The sequence below is a fragment of the Thunnus maccoyii genome, chromosome 2, assembly GCF_910596095.1.
Source record: "Thunnus maccoyii chromosome 2, fThuMac1.1, whole genome shotgun sequence".
Taxonomy (NCBI): domain Eukaryota; kingdom Metazoa; phylum Chordata; class Actinopteri; order Scombriformes; family Scombridae; genus Thunnus; species Thunnus maccoyii.
The window spans coordinates 10,180,758-10,196,964 of NC_056534.1; the positions used below are offsets into that span (position 1 = coordinate 10,180,758).

Consider the following 16,207-nt stretch of genomic DNA (forward strand, 5'->3'; position numbering starts at 1 on the left):
AACAAGGAGGGGGATATGAAAATGTAAGACTGTTAGGCAGCTGTCAACATGTCAAGTCAGAGATAGACATTCATGCACAGTGATGTGTCTGCCAACCTCTCTGTCTGTCTGTCCAGGTATTATGTTATGAGATTAAAGTATCTGCAGGAAAAAGTGCTATGTGTAAGACTGACACCTGGTGTTGAAGTAAAAAATGACAGGACATCTCCATAAGAGTAGGTGAAGTGGCTTAAAGGTGCAGTGTGGAGAATTTAGTGGCATCCAGCAGAACAGACTTGGCAGAAATGGAATATGATGTTCATAAGTACGTCTTAATTAGTGTATAATCACCTGAAAATAAGAATTGTGTTTTCGTTACCTTAGAATGAACCCTTTATATCTACATAGAGAGCAGGTCCTCTTCCACGAAGCCCACCATGTTGCACAGCCATGTTTCTACAGTATCCCAGAACAGACAAGCCAAACACTGACTCTAGAGAGGGCATTTCGTGTTTTTCATGAGTTTTGCAGCCACCATAGGTTCTCCTACATGCGTGGAAGGGGAAGGTGAGAGGAGGGGTATTCAATTGGTTGCAATCTGCAACCGCACCGCTAGATGCCACTAGATACTACCCACTTGTCCTTTAAAGACACAGTCCTCTTAAGCAGTGGTTCCTAATCTGGGAGTCAGGACCCCCACAAGGGGTCGTTGCAGAGATGTGCTGGGACAAAAATTCAGCCCTGGACTTTTGTCCAGTCCAGTACTTTTTTGCCTACTAGTAGGCTACAGGATGTAATTGTTGTGATTTACTACTTAGATATGTCTCTAGAGGGAGCTCACACATTTTTAAAGCCCACTGAGCCAAAAGAATGTGTCAGACTGCAAGACTACAAGTTCCTCCCACAACAAGTTCCTCCCCCTGCTATAAGTTGCTCCCTCTTGTTTCTTAAAGGTGTATGACCCTCTGAGGGCATTCTGGGTTTCTGAGCTACTGAGCAGCACTGTAATGTAGCCTTACCTACAAACAGATTGTAAAATGATGCAGATAGAACCCAGCTATAAAAGGAAAGTTTAGTTTATTATACATCTGCATGAATAACATTATTCTCATCGCATCAGCTGGTTCATGACCATTGTTACTGGCACAGCTGCCAGCCTCAGCGTCCTCTTCCAGTCTGTGACATCATGTTTAGTGTTTGTTGAGGTTGACACACCAAACAAATTACTTACTGTTTTATATTTGGCTGCCTCAACTTCTAATTCCTGGTGTTTTTTTCTCTTATCCCAACTCACACGGCATGCATACATACCACCCAATAAGAAGACATGTCAAGGTAACAAGTACTAGCCAATCACAGTGCAGGATGGTGGGACTTGGCGAAGAACTGGAAGAAAATAACGCTGGTAAGCTCCGCCTCTCTCTCACCATGATATGCTTAAGCCCAACAGGGCCGGCGGTAATGGTACTTAAAATATATATATATATATATATACATGTGTGTGTGTGTGTGTGTGTGTGTGTGTCCCACTACATACCTGGGTCATTGGATTAATCTAAGGGGTCATGAGATGATAGGACAGGATAGGACAACATAAGTAAACATATTTCTGACACATAATTTTCTTTTTTTTTCTTCAAGGTTTCTTTAAGCCTTTGCTTTATTTACTGTAAATTTCTGTATTTTATCTCCTCAATTCTCTAAAAGTTATTATTTTTTAAAAAGCCCTCTTTTGTTTAACTGGTAGACATCACAATGTGTGACGAGGGGTCCCAGACATACACTTTGCTTTATTTTAAGGGGACATAAGCCAAAAAAGGTTGGGAACCACTGCTCTAAAGAACCTGGGTCCAAGCCTAGCAGCCTAGCACTAGCAGCATCCATCCTGCCAATCCTGTCTTTGTGTAAAATGATAAAGCCCCAGAGATTGAACTGTAGCTGGAAGAGTGAGTGGTTCAGCCAAAGATTGTTTATGAGCAAAAGAATGCATCACCCTGCACCACTGTACGAGTGGAAGGTGTGTTTTTGATGTTGTTTTGCTGAGTAAATAGCTTGTGAAGTACCGTAGGCTATAGCTGTTAATTGAATGTGTCAGATACATTTAATTAAGATTTCATAATATATTATACTGTCTCATCTCATTTTGAGATTGTAGCCACACTTTTTGTTGGTCCCACGACTCAGAGAATCTGTTAGAGATGTTGCATCCGAATGAGTTGTGATTGCAGGGCTTCCCAGCTGTGAATCAGAGACTGTGCCAATAAAATCACCAGGGGTGCTGTCAGAGTGTCCAAGCAGCTGCTCCATTATTCATGGAACAGCTCCAGGATTTTTCTAAAAATTACATCATGACAGCAGTCTGTCTCTCTGCAATATGTCTCCTTCTTCACTGAAAAGTCCATTCTCAGTATACGTTCACTGGAGGCTTCAGTTTTTCACATATTTTTGTGAGGTGAATATTGGATTGGCTCCAAATTAGCTGTGATGTCACAAATCTGCTCATAAGTACAGATTTAAGGTGAGCACAGAGAAACTTTCTAACTTCAGCAGATTAATATGAAAAGAGCCTTCTAGTGTCAAACTCTGCACGTACATCATTCTGCACAGTGAAGCTCAAACATCCAACTGAAGGAACAAGAAGAAAATTTCATTTTTGAGTGGTAGGGTACTTTAAATAGTACTTAACAAAAGTATTCACATGCCATAATTTTACTACATCACATGGGCTGTCTAAGTTGTGTTGGAGCTTGTAGCACAATTATTTTTTTTTTATAAACAAGTGTTATGTACTACACATACACACAAGCTCACACCTATTCCACCAGATCTTTTGTACACATATAATGCACCCCATTTCATATACAGATCACACTTTGCTGTTATCAACTTGTACCCCTCATAGCAGCAGCAGCAGCCACAGCAGCAGCTCTGTGTGCATATGTGTGTACGTGTGTGTGTGTGTGTGTGAATCTGTGAGTGTGAATGCGACTGTGTGAGGGTGCGTCAGAGGAAAAAGGAAGTTGCGGGATGAAGTTAAAAGCCTTCGACACACTGCACTTCTGCAGAACACCCACCACGGAAGAAATGCAGGCAGAACTACAGCGCTTCAGTCTGAAGGGGAGATATTGAAAGGAAGCCGGGGAGTTGAACATCAAGAAAAAAGAGATTTAGCAGTGCCAGGAGAAACTGAAGGTAAGAGCTGATTGTAATACTCAACCTACGTTCATATGTAGTTAAAATTTAGTCATAGTCGGCATAGCGGTGGCTGTTGTTTTTGGTATTTTACTGGATTTCAAGAAGGCCATCTCAAGATCTAGAGTGAAAGCGTCTGCTCAGCGTCCTCAGAAAGAAGGCTGATTTGCTGTTTATTTGGTCTCAGATCTTCAGTAATTGAACATGTCCAGGTTCTACCAGCGATCACAAAAAGAGGAAAAGTGAAACTGTGACGAAGTGAGATTCAAAGCAAAAGTTGTGACCTTCATGCATTATTGATTTTGGTGTGTTTGTGTGAACTCAGGCAGTGAAAGCACTCTTTTGTTTTCTGTTCAGTATGAACAAACTCAACAGATGCTTTCAAAAACTTTGCTCTTGGCTTCTTGTGACACTAACTCATCTCTGTCAGGAGAGCCTTATCTTACAATCTGACCAACTGATTGACTGCTACATGGTGTACAGAGTGTACGACAGTGATTACCGGTTTCTGAATATTGTGCTTGTGCGGATATATATCAGCAATATCCTGCCTCACATCTATCTATATATCTATCTGTTATTCAGAAAACAAAGATGGAGTTGTGGCGCCAGTGTGCAATGTGGTTGATTGAGTGCCGTGTTCTTCCTGAGAACCACCGGGTCACATGGGAGGGTGCACAGGTAAATCAGTTTTCACGTACACACACACCTTCACATGGACACACATCCTGTCTCGGTTCTTTAATCTAATTGTGTGTGTGTGTGTGCTGTTCCAGGTGTGTGACCTGGCTCAAGCTCTGAGAGATGGCGTGCTGCTGTGCCAGTTGCTTAACAACCTGCTGCCTCAGGCCGTGAACCTGAGAGAGATCAACCTGCGCCCACAGATGTCCCAGGTAACACACACACACACACACACACACAAAGCTTTTCCTGCTCCATTTCCATAGGCCATTTCCATAGCGACCAGCAGGTAGCAGTCAAGCCCCAAGGCTGTCCGATAGGAAAATACTGTGATTTGTATCTGTCCACATCCGGGAGTGTGTGTAGAGAGTGGAGAGGATGATTAAGAAGAGAAGAGAAGACAAAAAGAAAGAGATAGAAAGCGCTCAGAGAGGGTGAATGCTGCAAATTAAATCTCCATTTTACTCAAAAGAAAATCTATTTGTGCAATGAGATTTTGTCAAGTTTTCAGTAAAATCCTTGTCCCGTTTTAAGAATTTTGTGGGAATCAGTGACGCTATCTTGACAGAAGACAGAATAAGGCGGAAGAAATTTGATTTTCATTAAATGAGGACCTGTAAGACTCAACAATAAAACTTTATTGATAAGATGTAGATTTTAGAAGTCTACCGTTTGACTTCTAAACCAAGAACATCTGCATCTGGATCTAGGTGTGTACAACAATCACGTGCCACATTTTTGTCGTACAAGTATGTGAAACAGTTAGTGAGGAAACAGTGGAAATGTCCTATCTTGTATTTGTAAAGGAATAGTTCAACAACCGGCAGAGACTCCCGGAAGTTACTGGTTCCAACCAAGAAATAGTCTCAATATAACAATACATATATAACAGATATATAATAAATTCACACACACATTACAACACAATATTAGTACAAACAAACAAACAAAAAAACTGACAGATGACAACTGTTTTATAATGTATATAATTAAACACTGTTATAAAGTGAATATTAGGTTATACATTTGCTGAGCACAAAGCTGGTGATTGGGGTTGTTGAGGAATCAACTAGTTGGGACAGTAACTTGTCTTTTCACTAAATTTCATCAAAAGGAGTTAAGAAAACCAACAAGACGGATCAAATCCGAGGTGACAGAGAGAATAGAGCGGAGTGTGAGAACAAAATACAAAATGAGGACATGGGAAAGAGAGAGTATGATAAAGGGAGAAACAGGCTGTCACGTGACTGGCCTAAACCTCTCAAGGGAAGTCCTTGTTTCATATCTGATAGGATTCACCAAGATGTCTTAAATGTGTGTTTATTTGCCTTGACACGTGCATGTGCAACTCTGGGAAATCCTATGTGGTCAACAGTGGTTTAAACACATCCGGCGATTAACAGATGACAAGAGTCCACTCTGACGTGTACACACACACACACACCTGATGATATTACACAAGTAGAGGATATTCCCTCTACTGAGTGACTGTTGTATGGATTTATGTATGCCTGTTTTGTATGTGTTTGTGTGTTAATACTGTTATGCACTTATATGACAGAGTGATTTGATGTGAGCAGCAGTATCAGACAAAACTCAATGTTTCCTCTTTTCTCAAATTAGAGTTCCTCATTTTCCACTGCTGAACAGACAGACACAGAGAGAGAGAGAGAGAGAGAGAGAGAGCGAGCAGCTGGTTCAGGAAGTTATATGAAACTGCAAAAGTCTGACCACCATTGTCACTCGTAGTGTGCATTGTGGTTACTTTTTACTTTTAGTTATGTTTTAGTATAAAATTCTAGCCTTTCATACAGCTTCTTTTTGACATTTCTTTGGATTGATGCGTTTGTGCTGTTGATGTTCATGTGGTCCGTGTGGCTGAATAGCATTTACACACACTTTGATTTAGTTTTTAAGTGCAGCTGTGTTCATGTGGTTCCTACAGTGCTAGAAAGGTTATCGAGCGAGTCTGAAATTTGCAAGCTGATGTGGAACGCTGGTTTCCGTATGTGCTTCATGCGTGCCTGTTTTATTGTCTGTTCTGTGCCTCCTGTATTTGTTTGTAGTGCTCCATGTTAACTTATGTCCTTTTTGATGCTTAGACTCAGCTGTTGTAAAGTTACTGTACAGTTGTCATATCTTTGCTTTAAGACATTTTGTAGAAATGTGCTTTTGTTCATGCTGTGTTACTATATGTGCTCTCTTTTTGGTCTTTTCTAGTCTTTTTTTGTTGTTGTTGTTGTTGTTTGTCTTTAACTTTTAACATTAACCTGACCAGGGACAGATAAATATGGGACATATACATATGTGCTTTGTCACTGATAAATAAATAAAGTAGAGCTGCAACTAAAGATTATTTTCAGGAGCCCAAGGCGATTACTTCGTCTTCAAATTACTTGTTTTGTCTGACCAACAGTTAAACCCCAGAAGTATTCAATTTACAGTCAAAGAAAAGCAGTAAATCCTCACTTTTGAGAAGCTGGAATAAGTGAATGTTTGGTAATTTTGCTTGAAAAGTGACAAATAATTGAATATCAAAATTGTTTTTGATTTAAACAAGACATTTGAAGATGTCACCGTGGGTTCTGGGAAACTGTTTCCTACCATTTTATTGCCAAACTGATTAAAAGTCAAAATTGTTTTTGATTTATTTTCTGTTGATCGATAAATCGATAGATTGGCTACTTGTTACAGCGCTACTTATAATGCTACGTTTGTCGTCATTTGAATGCTTAGTGTGATAATGCTAACTTTCTAATCTCTCTCTTAAGGTTGTTTTTGATATCTTGCTATAAATGCTTTTACGTGGCTGTTTGCTCAACTTTTAACATCAACCTGGTACATTTCAAATAATAATGTTGTCAATAATGTGTATTGTTTCTGCAGAATAAAGTCAAATAGTGCTGCAACGAGAGATTATTTTTATAGCTGAAACAATTAGTCAATTAATCGATCGACAGAAATTTGATCTGCAACCTTTTTGATAAACAATGTAATAGTTTATGTCGTTCATTAAGCAAAAATGCCAAACATTATTTGGTTCTGCTTTCTCTGTTTTATATCATAATCTTGGTCGGACAAAACAAGACATTTGAAGATGTCACCGTGGGTTCTGGGAAACTGTTTCCTACCATTTTATTGACAAACTGATAAAAAGTAAAAAAAAAAAAAAAAAAAACCCTATAGATTCATCATTAATGGAAAAAAATGTTAGTTTCAGCTCTTATTATTTTCATTATCAATCAATCTGTCAGTTACTTTTTTTGCTTAATACGGTATGTGTCATGTCAAGATGCGAAGGTGACATCTTCAACTAACAGTCCAGAATGCAAAGATATTGTCACGATGATATAAACCGAAGAAAAGCAGAAAATCCTCACATTTGAGAATATTTTGCATTTTTGCTTGATAAATGGATCATTTATCAAGATCATAGTCAATTATTTTTTCAGATTAATCAACAATTTTTTTTCACTGAAGTAAAGTCAAAGTAAAGTAACATTTGTATTTATGTTTGTTTGTGTTTAGTTCCTGTGCCTGAAGAATATCCGAACATTTCTGGGAGTTTGTCAAGAGAGGTTTCATCTCAAAAAGAGTGAACTTTTTGAAGCCTTTGACCTGTTTGATGTACGAGACTTTGCAAAGGTATCACCAAACCACATCTATCTATCTATCTATTTGTCTATTGCATACAGTAATTATAACCCCTGCGTGAGGGAAACACATTGCACACCCATACCCCAGTCATTTTGGTGTCCCGACTGCAGCTTGCAGACACCCACATAGCCCTAACAGGAAGTAGCTTGGTATCTTTGTCATTGAAGGTGCTGAGTGAACACATGAATTCAGTATTTGACAGTTCTCTTTCACTTTCGGTGCAGTGCAGCCACAGCACCTAAATGTGCAAATGTTTGATTCATGAAAGGAATCATAAAATACAGTAAACGTATGGCTGCCATATTATCTGTATGATTTAATTTACAGTTATAGACTTTACTGTACTTTAGTAAAAAATAGTAAAATCACACCTTGACAGTACTCCATTACAAATAAAAGCCCTGCATTCAAAATCACACTGAAGTAAAAGTACAGATGTATTATCAGCTGAATGTACTCAAAGTATCAGAAGTAAAAGTACTTATTCTGTAGAAAAATTGCCAGAAAAGCGACTGTTATATTGTTCCATATGACGTATATGTTACATTTAGATTGTTTATACTGACGCAGTAGCTTTTTAGTGTTGAAGCTGATCGAGGTGGAGCCAGTTTTACATTCATTATGTACAGTTTAGACAGGTCATAAGAAAAAGTTCTGCTACCTAAATTTGTTTTTTTTCATTCTTTCCTTGTGACTTTAATCTTTGCTTTTTTGTGAAATATTTTAATTATTTTACGTTATTGAGCTTGAACACTTGAAATGAATTAAATGAAACCATGTGTGAAGTTTAGAGGGGAAATGAGTCTTTGGTGGAACATTGACTCCTAGATACCTTAAATGGAGACACATCTAAACGCTGCTTTTTTTTAAAGGGATCATAAGGGAACAACTGGTTTAATCTTTTATGGTTTAATTATAAGTTTAATTTAAGGATTTTATAAGCTCATCGTGTGTTTTATTAATGTCAAATCTTAAGTCTAATCTGAAGTGAAAAAGTGCAATAATTCCTTCTGAAATGTAGTGAAGTAAAAGTTTAGAGTAGCACTAAATGGAAATACTCAAATAAAGTGCAAAGACCTCAAAATTGTGATAAATGTACCTAATTAACTTTCATCATTGATGATTTAATAATGATGGCACTAAGGTAGTACGTGTTTTGGTAATTCAAGCTACAGTGACAAGTTTTACTTTACTGTACTTGCTTCAGAATAAAAAATAATATTTTCAGATATACCTGGAACAATCTCCCTTTCTGCTCTAAGACAAAAAAAGCTTAATCTGCATAGTTTATTGTTTCATGCCATTAAAGCCTTGTTGGAGAAGAGTTCCAGTAGAGCTATATTCAGGCCATTCAGATGTTCTGTTCAACTTCTCCTAAAGACTCTCACTTCTTGTTACGTCTTTCCTTCTCTCTCTCTTTAAAAGAAAACAGAAATCCACCAGAAGTGTCATGAGTGACTGACCTTTTTTTTATTCATCTCTGTGACACTGAGACAAATTTTAAAAAAAATAGCACATGCATACACATGCAAAGTAAGTTTGGGCGATCATGGAGAACTAACAATTATCAAACCCCTGTATCCCCCCTCACCACCCACCCCACCTTCCCAACAGTGACCCCATATACACCCCCAACCCCCGATCTCTCCCGGAAGCAGCTGTTTTCTGACTGCAACACTAGAGACAAGAGTCAAAGGTGCTTCTTGGAAAAAAAAAGAATTGTGTGGTACAGAAAACCAAGATTTCATTATTTTCTTGGTGAGCTTGTATCATAGTCATAAAACATTACAAAACATGACGATCACTGACACATCTTGTGGCTTTACCAGGAAGTTTCATTTGAGCTGCCATGTGACATCTTTGAGTTTGCTTCTGATGACATCTCTCATTAAATTGGATATCTGAGATCTCATGATGATGCAGCAGTTTTCCGTTCAACTGTGCTGAAACAAGAGTGAAACCAGTTCAGAGGAGATGTATTCACTTCATGTAAAGTGTGAAACAACTTTTACCGTTTCTCTACCAGCCTGTGTCTCTCTCTGTGCAGGATATGCTAACTTTTTACTTTGTGTGTGTGTGTGTGTGTGTGTGTATGACAGGTCATAGAAACTTTGTCCATCCTGTCACATTCATCCATTTCAATACAAAGAGGCCTTCAGTAAGTCATTTCCTTCCTCTGGTGAATAATTTAAGTGTTAATGATCAAGTTTTTTTTCTTTTGAAATCATTTCAGATCGTAAATCATGTGATAATAATTTTCATGTTATTGAAACACACTTCCCTGTCCTCTAGGCCTTTTCCTTTAGGAGGATGCACTCCTGATGATGAGATCTACAGCGGTCTGTCTGACCAGATAGAGTAAGTCTGTTTCTTTATAATGTTATGATGATAAACAAGAGGGAGAAGAGAGGTCGTCATGATTTTGAAAATATGTAAGATTTAAGAACCTTTAAGATCTTAGTCAGACCACAAAAATGACAACTCTACTGTACCTATAATTAGGAAATCCCATGACACAGAAGATGTACATAAAAACATTATTATCCTGCAATAACTTTCCTGCTGTTGACCTTGAAGGCTGAAATGTTGCTCCATGAAACAAAGTTTTGGGAGTTTGCAGGACTCAGTGTGCGGACTACCTTTTCTTTTTCTTGTATGGTGTTTTTGTTCAGCACCTGTACCCACCTGTGGTTGGATGTACGTACTCTCAACCGTCTTTGCAAAGCTGATTTGCTCATCAATTAAATGTATGCTAAGTGATGTTACTTGGACTTGGATGTTACTGGTCAAAAAAATTGATTTTCTGAGGAATTAAGCCAAATTTTGTATGTATTTTGTAATTTCTGTATAGCCCAATATCACAAATCACAAATTTGCCTCAAAGGGTTTTAAAATCTGTACAACATGCAACACCCTCTATCCTTAGACAATCAAATGGTATAAGAAACACTCCTAACCCCCCCACCCACCCACCCTTCAAAAAAAGGGAAAAAGTGAGGAATAGCAACAGAGGAGGGATCTCTCTTCCAGGACAGACAGACATGCAATAGAAGTCGACTACAAAATAGACCAAAATAACAAAATGACAATATAGAAAATCAAGTCAAAATGTGCATTTTCTCAGTAAATATTGTACATTTACATTAATTTTATGTATATACTGTGGTTACTTGTTAAACTGTTATGTTTTCCTTGGTTGTTTGGTTTGGTCCACAATTTTAAAACAGGCAAATGTGTTGACAATTCAGCAAATAATTTTTACATTAAAAGACAATCAAGTCTATCTTAAAGCGGTTATAATCAATATTCTTTATAATAACAATCTATCAAATGACAACGTGTAATGTCAGATGCTTTGCTCGTAGTGGTGAACCTACAGAGAATTATCAGCTGACTGCAGCTCCCCTCAGCTTTCCTGAGCTTCATAGTGAGTTCCAGCTCATTGTTTAGCCGTCCTGCCCTCAAATCTACTGCTTTGGTTCACTCTCATGTTCTCATAGGCCCTGTTTACATCTGGTATTAACATCCGTCTCGGGTGAGCCAAGTGGACAGCTCTAAATACAGGTGTAAACACACCCGAGATGCATTGAGGGCACATTGAGATCTGATCACTCAGACCACATTCAGAGGTGGTCTGGGCTGCATGTGACCACATTCTTTTAGCAGTGTAAATGCAATGTGTCCTGGACCACATTGAAGGACCGCCTACTCAACTGACGTCCTATAATTTTTTGGCATTAGCAGGCAGCTGTTTTCAGAGAAAAAACTCCACTGTGCACTACCCGCTCAGCACCAAACAGCTGTGGCTGACCTTTGACCTCTCTGTGGAGGGAGAGAGTGACATTCCCTTAATGAAGACAAATGTTGGGTAATAATATTGTGTGTATCATGTGTTTCAGTGACACAGTGGATGAGGATGAGGACTTGTATGACTTTGTGGAGGATGAGGAGAATGAAGGGGATGAGATCTATGAAGACTTGATGAGGACAGTTGAACAACCAGAAACTGTGAGTGGAAATGAACTACTCAACATTATACCTCAAACCAAAAGGGATGTTTGGGCTTGTTGGCAAGCTGGAGCTTGGACCATAATTGTGTTGCAGTTCAAAAATGCAAAAAAGCAGTCTGTGTTTTATAATTATTGTTTGTGAAGCCTTAAAATGAAGCAATTTTTACATGCTTTTGTCCATATAATGATGTATCAATGGCAAAACTATTTTTGCTGTGTTGTGTGTGAGTCAAATGGAACCAGTTAAATCCAAAAACAACCAAAAATGCAGCCTGAAGAAGCAGAAATGATCACATCATCACATATCACATAACCAGTAGAAGAAGACAATGCCAACAAACTGTTGAATCAAGAAAATAACTTAAATAACTAGAGCTGCAACAAGCAACCTTTTCAACCAAAGATACAAAACATTCTCTTGTTTTAGCCTCTCAAATGTGAGAATTTACAGCTTTTCTTTATTTTTATATGACTGTAAATTTGAATATCTTTGGACTGAGAGTCAATCAATTTGTTCTTTAGAAAGTCGTATGCCTATATTTTGCTATTTTCTGACATTTTATAGACCAAACAATTAATCTGTTAATCAAGGCAATAATTAGTAGATTAATTGATAATGAAAATAATCATTAGTTGCATCCCTATTAACAATTGACATGGTGAAAAGGAAAAAAAACACAACAGTGGAGGGATGAAAGAGACTGAGATTATTCTGGAAGGTCTGCCAGCAATTTTCCGCTGTAAGATAGAAGTTAAAACATATTTTAGTGCTACAAATGTGTCCTTAGTGGTCAACATACGTAAAAATTAAGATAGTGTAAAATATATACATATATCCTCTAGAAAATATCCTCTGGTCTGGACTCTTCGTATGTCATTTAACATTGTTTGTGTGTGTGTGCGTTTACAGCAGCAGAAGACCGGGGTAGACAAACGAGAGTGTTGCCTGCAGGAGATCAGACAGACAGAAGAGAAATACTCCGAAACACTGGAATCTATATTACTGGTGTGCACACGTCCTCAGTCTGAAGATTTATTCATTTGCACACACCACAGAAAAAGTCACACACACACACACACAGACAATCAAAAGCATGTAAACAGACATTCAAGTGCACATTTAAAGAGAGAATAATAACCATGAATTCTCTTTTGTGCAGCACTTTATGAAGCCTCTTGAAAAGTTTCTCCTGGCTGAAGACATTGAGAGTATCTTCATCAACATAGAGGTACGGGAGGAGATTATCAACACTTCCGGTCATGTAGACAGGATTTCCTTTATTTATCAGCGTTGTTTACATGTTTTGTGTGTATGTATGTGTGTAGGAGTTGGCCAACACGCATCGTAATTTGTTGAAGGAGGTCCGGACTTCCATCGGAAATTATGGAGCCAAGAACCTCCACCAGGTGTTTCTGAGCTACAAGGAGAGGTACATAACATACACTTATGTACACATACCTTTTCTGTTATATAGTAGCACTAAAGATATATATTATATGGATTTATAATATATTTTATATTCTTATCCCCCTCAGACTCTTACTCTACGGTCGTTACTGTAGTCAGGTGGAAACATCGACGAAACACCTAGACAAGCTTTCAAATACGAGGGAAGACATCAGGATGAAACTGGAGGTGAGGAAGACACACACTCTCAAAAGCAGAAGCACGGGGGATGTGTGACTTTGCAATGAAAAGTCATTTTTTTACACATAAGATCAGATATAGATCAGACCAGAACAGGCAGATAATGGGCAGGACATGTGTTTATGTGTTTGCTAAAGAGCCAGATACTTCCCTTAAGAGATAGCAGAGGTCTATTTACTTTTTTCTACTATTTACTAAGTACTATTTCTACTATTTACTATTTACTAAGCACTATTTACTGTTTAGTAAGTACTATTTGCCATTTACTAAGTACTATTTACTATTTACTAAGCACTATTTACTACTATTTACTAAGTACTATTTACTATTTACTAAGTACTATTTACTATTTACTACTATTTACTAAGTACTATTTACTGTTTACTAAGCACTATTTACTGTTTACTAAGCACTATTTACTACTATTTACTATTCACTAAGTACTATTTACTGTTTACTAAGCACTATTTACTGTTTACTAAGCACTATTTACTACTATTTACTATTCACTAAGTACTATTTACTGTTTACTAAGTACTATTTACTGTTTACTAAGTACTATTTACTGTTTACTAAGCACTATTTACTACTATTTACTATTCACTAAGTACTATTTACTGTTTACTAAGCACTATTTACTGTTTACTAAGCACTATTTACTACTATTTACTATTCACTAAGTACTATTTACTGTTTACTAAGTACTATTTACTGTTTACTAAGCACTATTTACTGTTTACTAAGCACTATTTACTACTATTTACTATTCACTAAGTACTATTTACTGTTTACTAAGCACTATTTACTGTTTACTAAGCACTATTTACTACTATTTACTATTTACTAAGCGCAACTAATCAGCTTAAAAGGTGATGATATGTCAAAGTTGTGTTCACAACTTGTTTCCGTTGTCCCCAAGTAGCCAAAAAATCAGTTAATTCAAGTTTAAGTCTGAGAAATAATTATGTTATCTCAGTTTCGGGTTAAGACTTCAAGTTATAACACAAAGCCTGTGTTATAAACTGAGGGTGTGGAGTATGAAAAATGTGGGCATTTAGTAGGTGGGGGGGAAACATGAAAAATGCTGTTTCAGTGACTCATACTAGGGACTGAAAGTCAAGATTTTTTGTCCTTTTCTGCTTCGATTTTGATCGTTATTATTTTCTCTCCACCCCAACCTTCACACACACTCTATGGAAATCCAAAAATAAATAGCTTGAGTACCTCGTTCAGGTACAAATGGATGTTGCAATGTACTTAACTACCCTAGTGACAAGTTTTACTTCTCCCAAAGGCTACAATTCTGCTCTACTTGTTTTCTAGGAGAGCAGGAATGAAGGGATTGAGCCTCTCTGTTTTTATGTTTAAGGAGAGCTGGATATGGTATGACAAAATGGCTGATCATTTATCCAAGTCAAGTCAAGTCTATTCACAGTATAGAGCCCAAAATCACACCTCACAACCTTTGCAGCATACGACACCCTTTATTGATAAACCTTAATCCGTTCAAATGGAACTGGCCTTCCTTGCGTATATGTTAATGTTGTTTTCATGCAAGTTAGTGTGTTTTAACCTGCCATGTGTGCTGAGCTCTTATCTTTGACTGTACATTGAGATCACATCATGCAAAGAGTCTCTATGCTTTGAGTAGATTTGACAAATATTAAATCATGGATTAAAAAGGAATAAAAGAAGAGTAATAACTGATCTTGTGCGCCATTTGAGGAGTCCTGTCAACAGTTGTACAGATGTGGCTTAAATAATGGCTGTCTATATGGGAAATGCTTTCCAGGCTAAAGGGGACTTTCTCTGTTTCAGTACTACAATATCCTCTTAACACATATGTGTTATGCTGCTCTTGTTCACTTCCTTTTCTCTCTCAGGAGTGTTCAAAGAGAGCCAATAGTGGACGTTTTTCTCTCAGAGATTTACTCATGGTCCCTATGCAGAGGGTCCTCAAATACCACCTGCTGTTACAGGTATGTTTGTACAGATGTGCGTGTTTCTGTGTGTGTGAGTGTGTGTGTGTGTGTAGCATATTAATTTCTTAGCTTAATTTTATCCAGCAGCTATAATTTGAGGTGGTTTGTTTGTGTCTGCAGGAGCTGGTGAAACACACCACTGACCCTACAGACAAGGAGAACCTCCGCACAGCTCTTGATGCCATGAGAGTGAGTGTGTGTCCCCTTACATACTGTTCATATTCCTACCCTTCACCTCATAATTAGTCTCTATACCAAACTTCTGAACCACAAATCTATTTTTTATTTATAAATCCGTAATCAGCCATATGTAAGTGGGTGATTAATCCCTAATGAAGCTTTCAGAGAGCTGAGAGAGTGTATTCTTTAGGTTTTATCCCATTTATTTATGGAGAGAAAACACTCACAATCGCATGATATTGTGGCACCTAAAACATGAGAACATATCAATGAATGTTATTGAATGTGAAGAATGCAACAGCCATTTTTTATCAGTGACATTTGAATTTTTCTATGTAAAAAATATGTATCAGCTGCACAAAATAAAAAGGTTGAAATATGTCCAACATTTTTTTGTATTCTGGGTCACTTTAGGAAAATTTATAACATGTCTGGTTAAAATAAAGGTGTTTAAGGTGTTTTTACTGGTCTCAGATGTACAAGTGGGTAAAAAATTGACCTGAACAGTACAGTATATGAGGGTTAAATCTGTGATATTTAAACATTTATTCATTTGTCTTTGTGTGTGTGTGTGTGTTTTTGCAGGACCTGGCGCAGTGTGTGAATGAGGTGAAGCGAGACAATGAGATCATCAGACAGATCACCACCTTCCAGTTGTCAATAGAAAACATGGTAAGGCCACAGTTTCCCTTTGAATCTGTTTCTCTTAGACTGTCATTTTGTTGATTTATTCTCCTCTCCTCTGCGCTCTAGACTCAGTCTCTAGCACTCTTCGGTCGCCCCAAGATCGACGGAGAGCTGAAGATCTGCAGTTCGGAGAAAAAGTCTAAACAGGACAGGTGAGTTTTGTTTATGTCTCAGTGTTTTGTTATTTTTTT

At 37.7% G+C, this 16,207-nt stretch overlaps 1 protein-coding gene across 8 annotated transcripts in view; it reads left to right on the plus strand.

Annotated features, from left to right (window-relative positions):
- Nucleotides 1-16,207, plus strand: part of LOC121909107 (proto-oncogene vav-like) — a 37,121-nt gene that overhangs the window by 8,484 nt on the left and 12,430 nt on the right. For 6 of the 8 annotated variants that reach the window (XM_042429535.1, XM_042429526.1, XM_042429558.1 and 3 more), the window contains exons 2-17: nucleotides 1,305-1,384; nucleotides 3,045-3,171; nucleotides 3,757-3,852; nucleotides 3,948-4,064; nucleotides 7,381-7,497; nucleotides 9,609-9,667; nucleotides 9,802-9,867; nucleotides 11,409-11,517; nucleotides 12,430-12,525; nucleotides 12,680-12,748; nucleotides 12,846-12,949; nucleotides 13,056-13,155; nucleotides 15,051-15,146; nucleotides 15,270-15,338; nucleotides 15,915-16,001; nucleotides 16,083-16,168. In XM_042429535.1, the coding sequence (XP_042285469.1) occupies nucleotides 3,766-3,852; nucleotides 3,948-4,064; nucleotides 7,381-7,497; nucleotides 9,609-9,667; nucleotides 9,802-9,867; nucleotides 11,409-11,517; nucleotides 12,430-12,525; nucleotides 12,680-12,748; nucleotides 12,846-12,949; nucleotides 13,056-13,155; nucleotides 15,051-15,146; nucleotides 15,270-15,338; nucleotides 15,915-16,001; nucleotides 16,083-16,168 (1,262 nt within the window). In that variant the 5' untranslated portion in view covers nucleotides 1,305-1,384; nucleotides 3,045-3,171; nucleotides 3,757-3,765. Of the gene's footprint in view, nucleotides 1-1,301; nucleotides 1,385-3,044; nucleotides 3,172-3,756; nucleotides 3,853-3,947; nucleotides 4,065-7,380; nucleotides 7,498-9,608; nucleotides 9,668-9,801; nucleotides 9,868-11,408; nucleotides 11,518-12,429; nucleotides 12,526-12,679; nucleotides 12,749-12,845; nucleotides 12,950-13,055; nucleotides 13,156-15,050; nucleotides 15,147-15,269; nucleotides 15,339-15,914; nucleotides 16,002-16,082; nucleotides 16,169-16,207 lie in introns of all 8 variants that reach the window. The other 2 variants (XM_042429541.1, XM_042429549.1) reach the window with 2 other exon arrangements.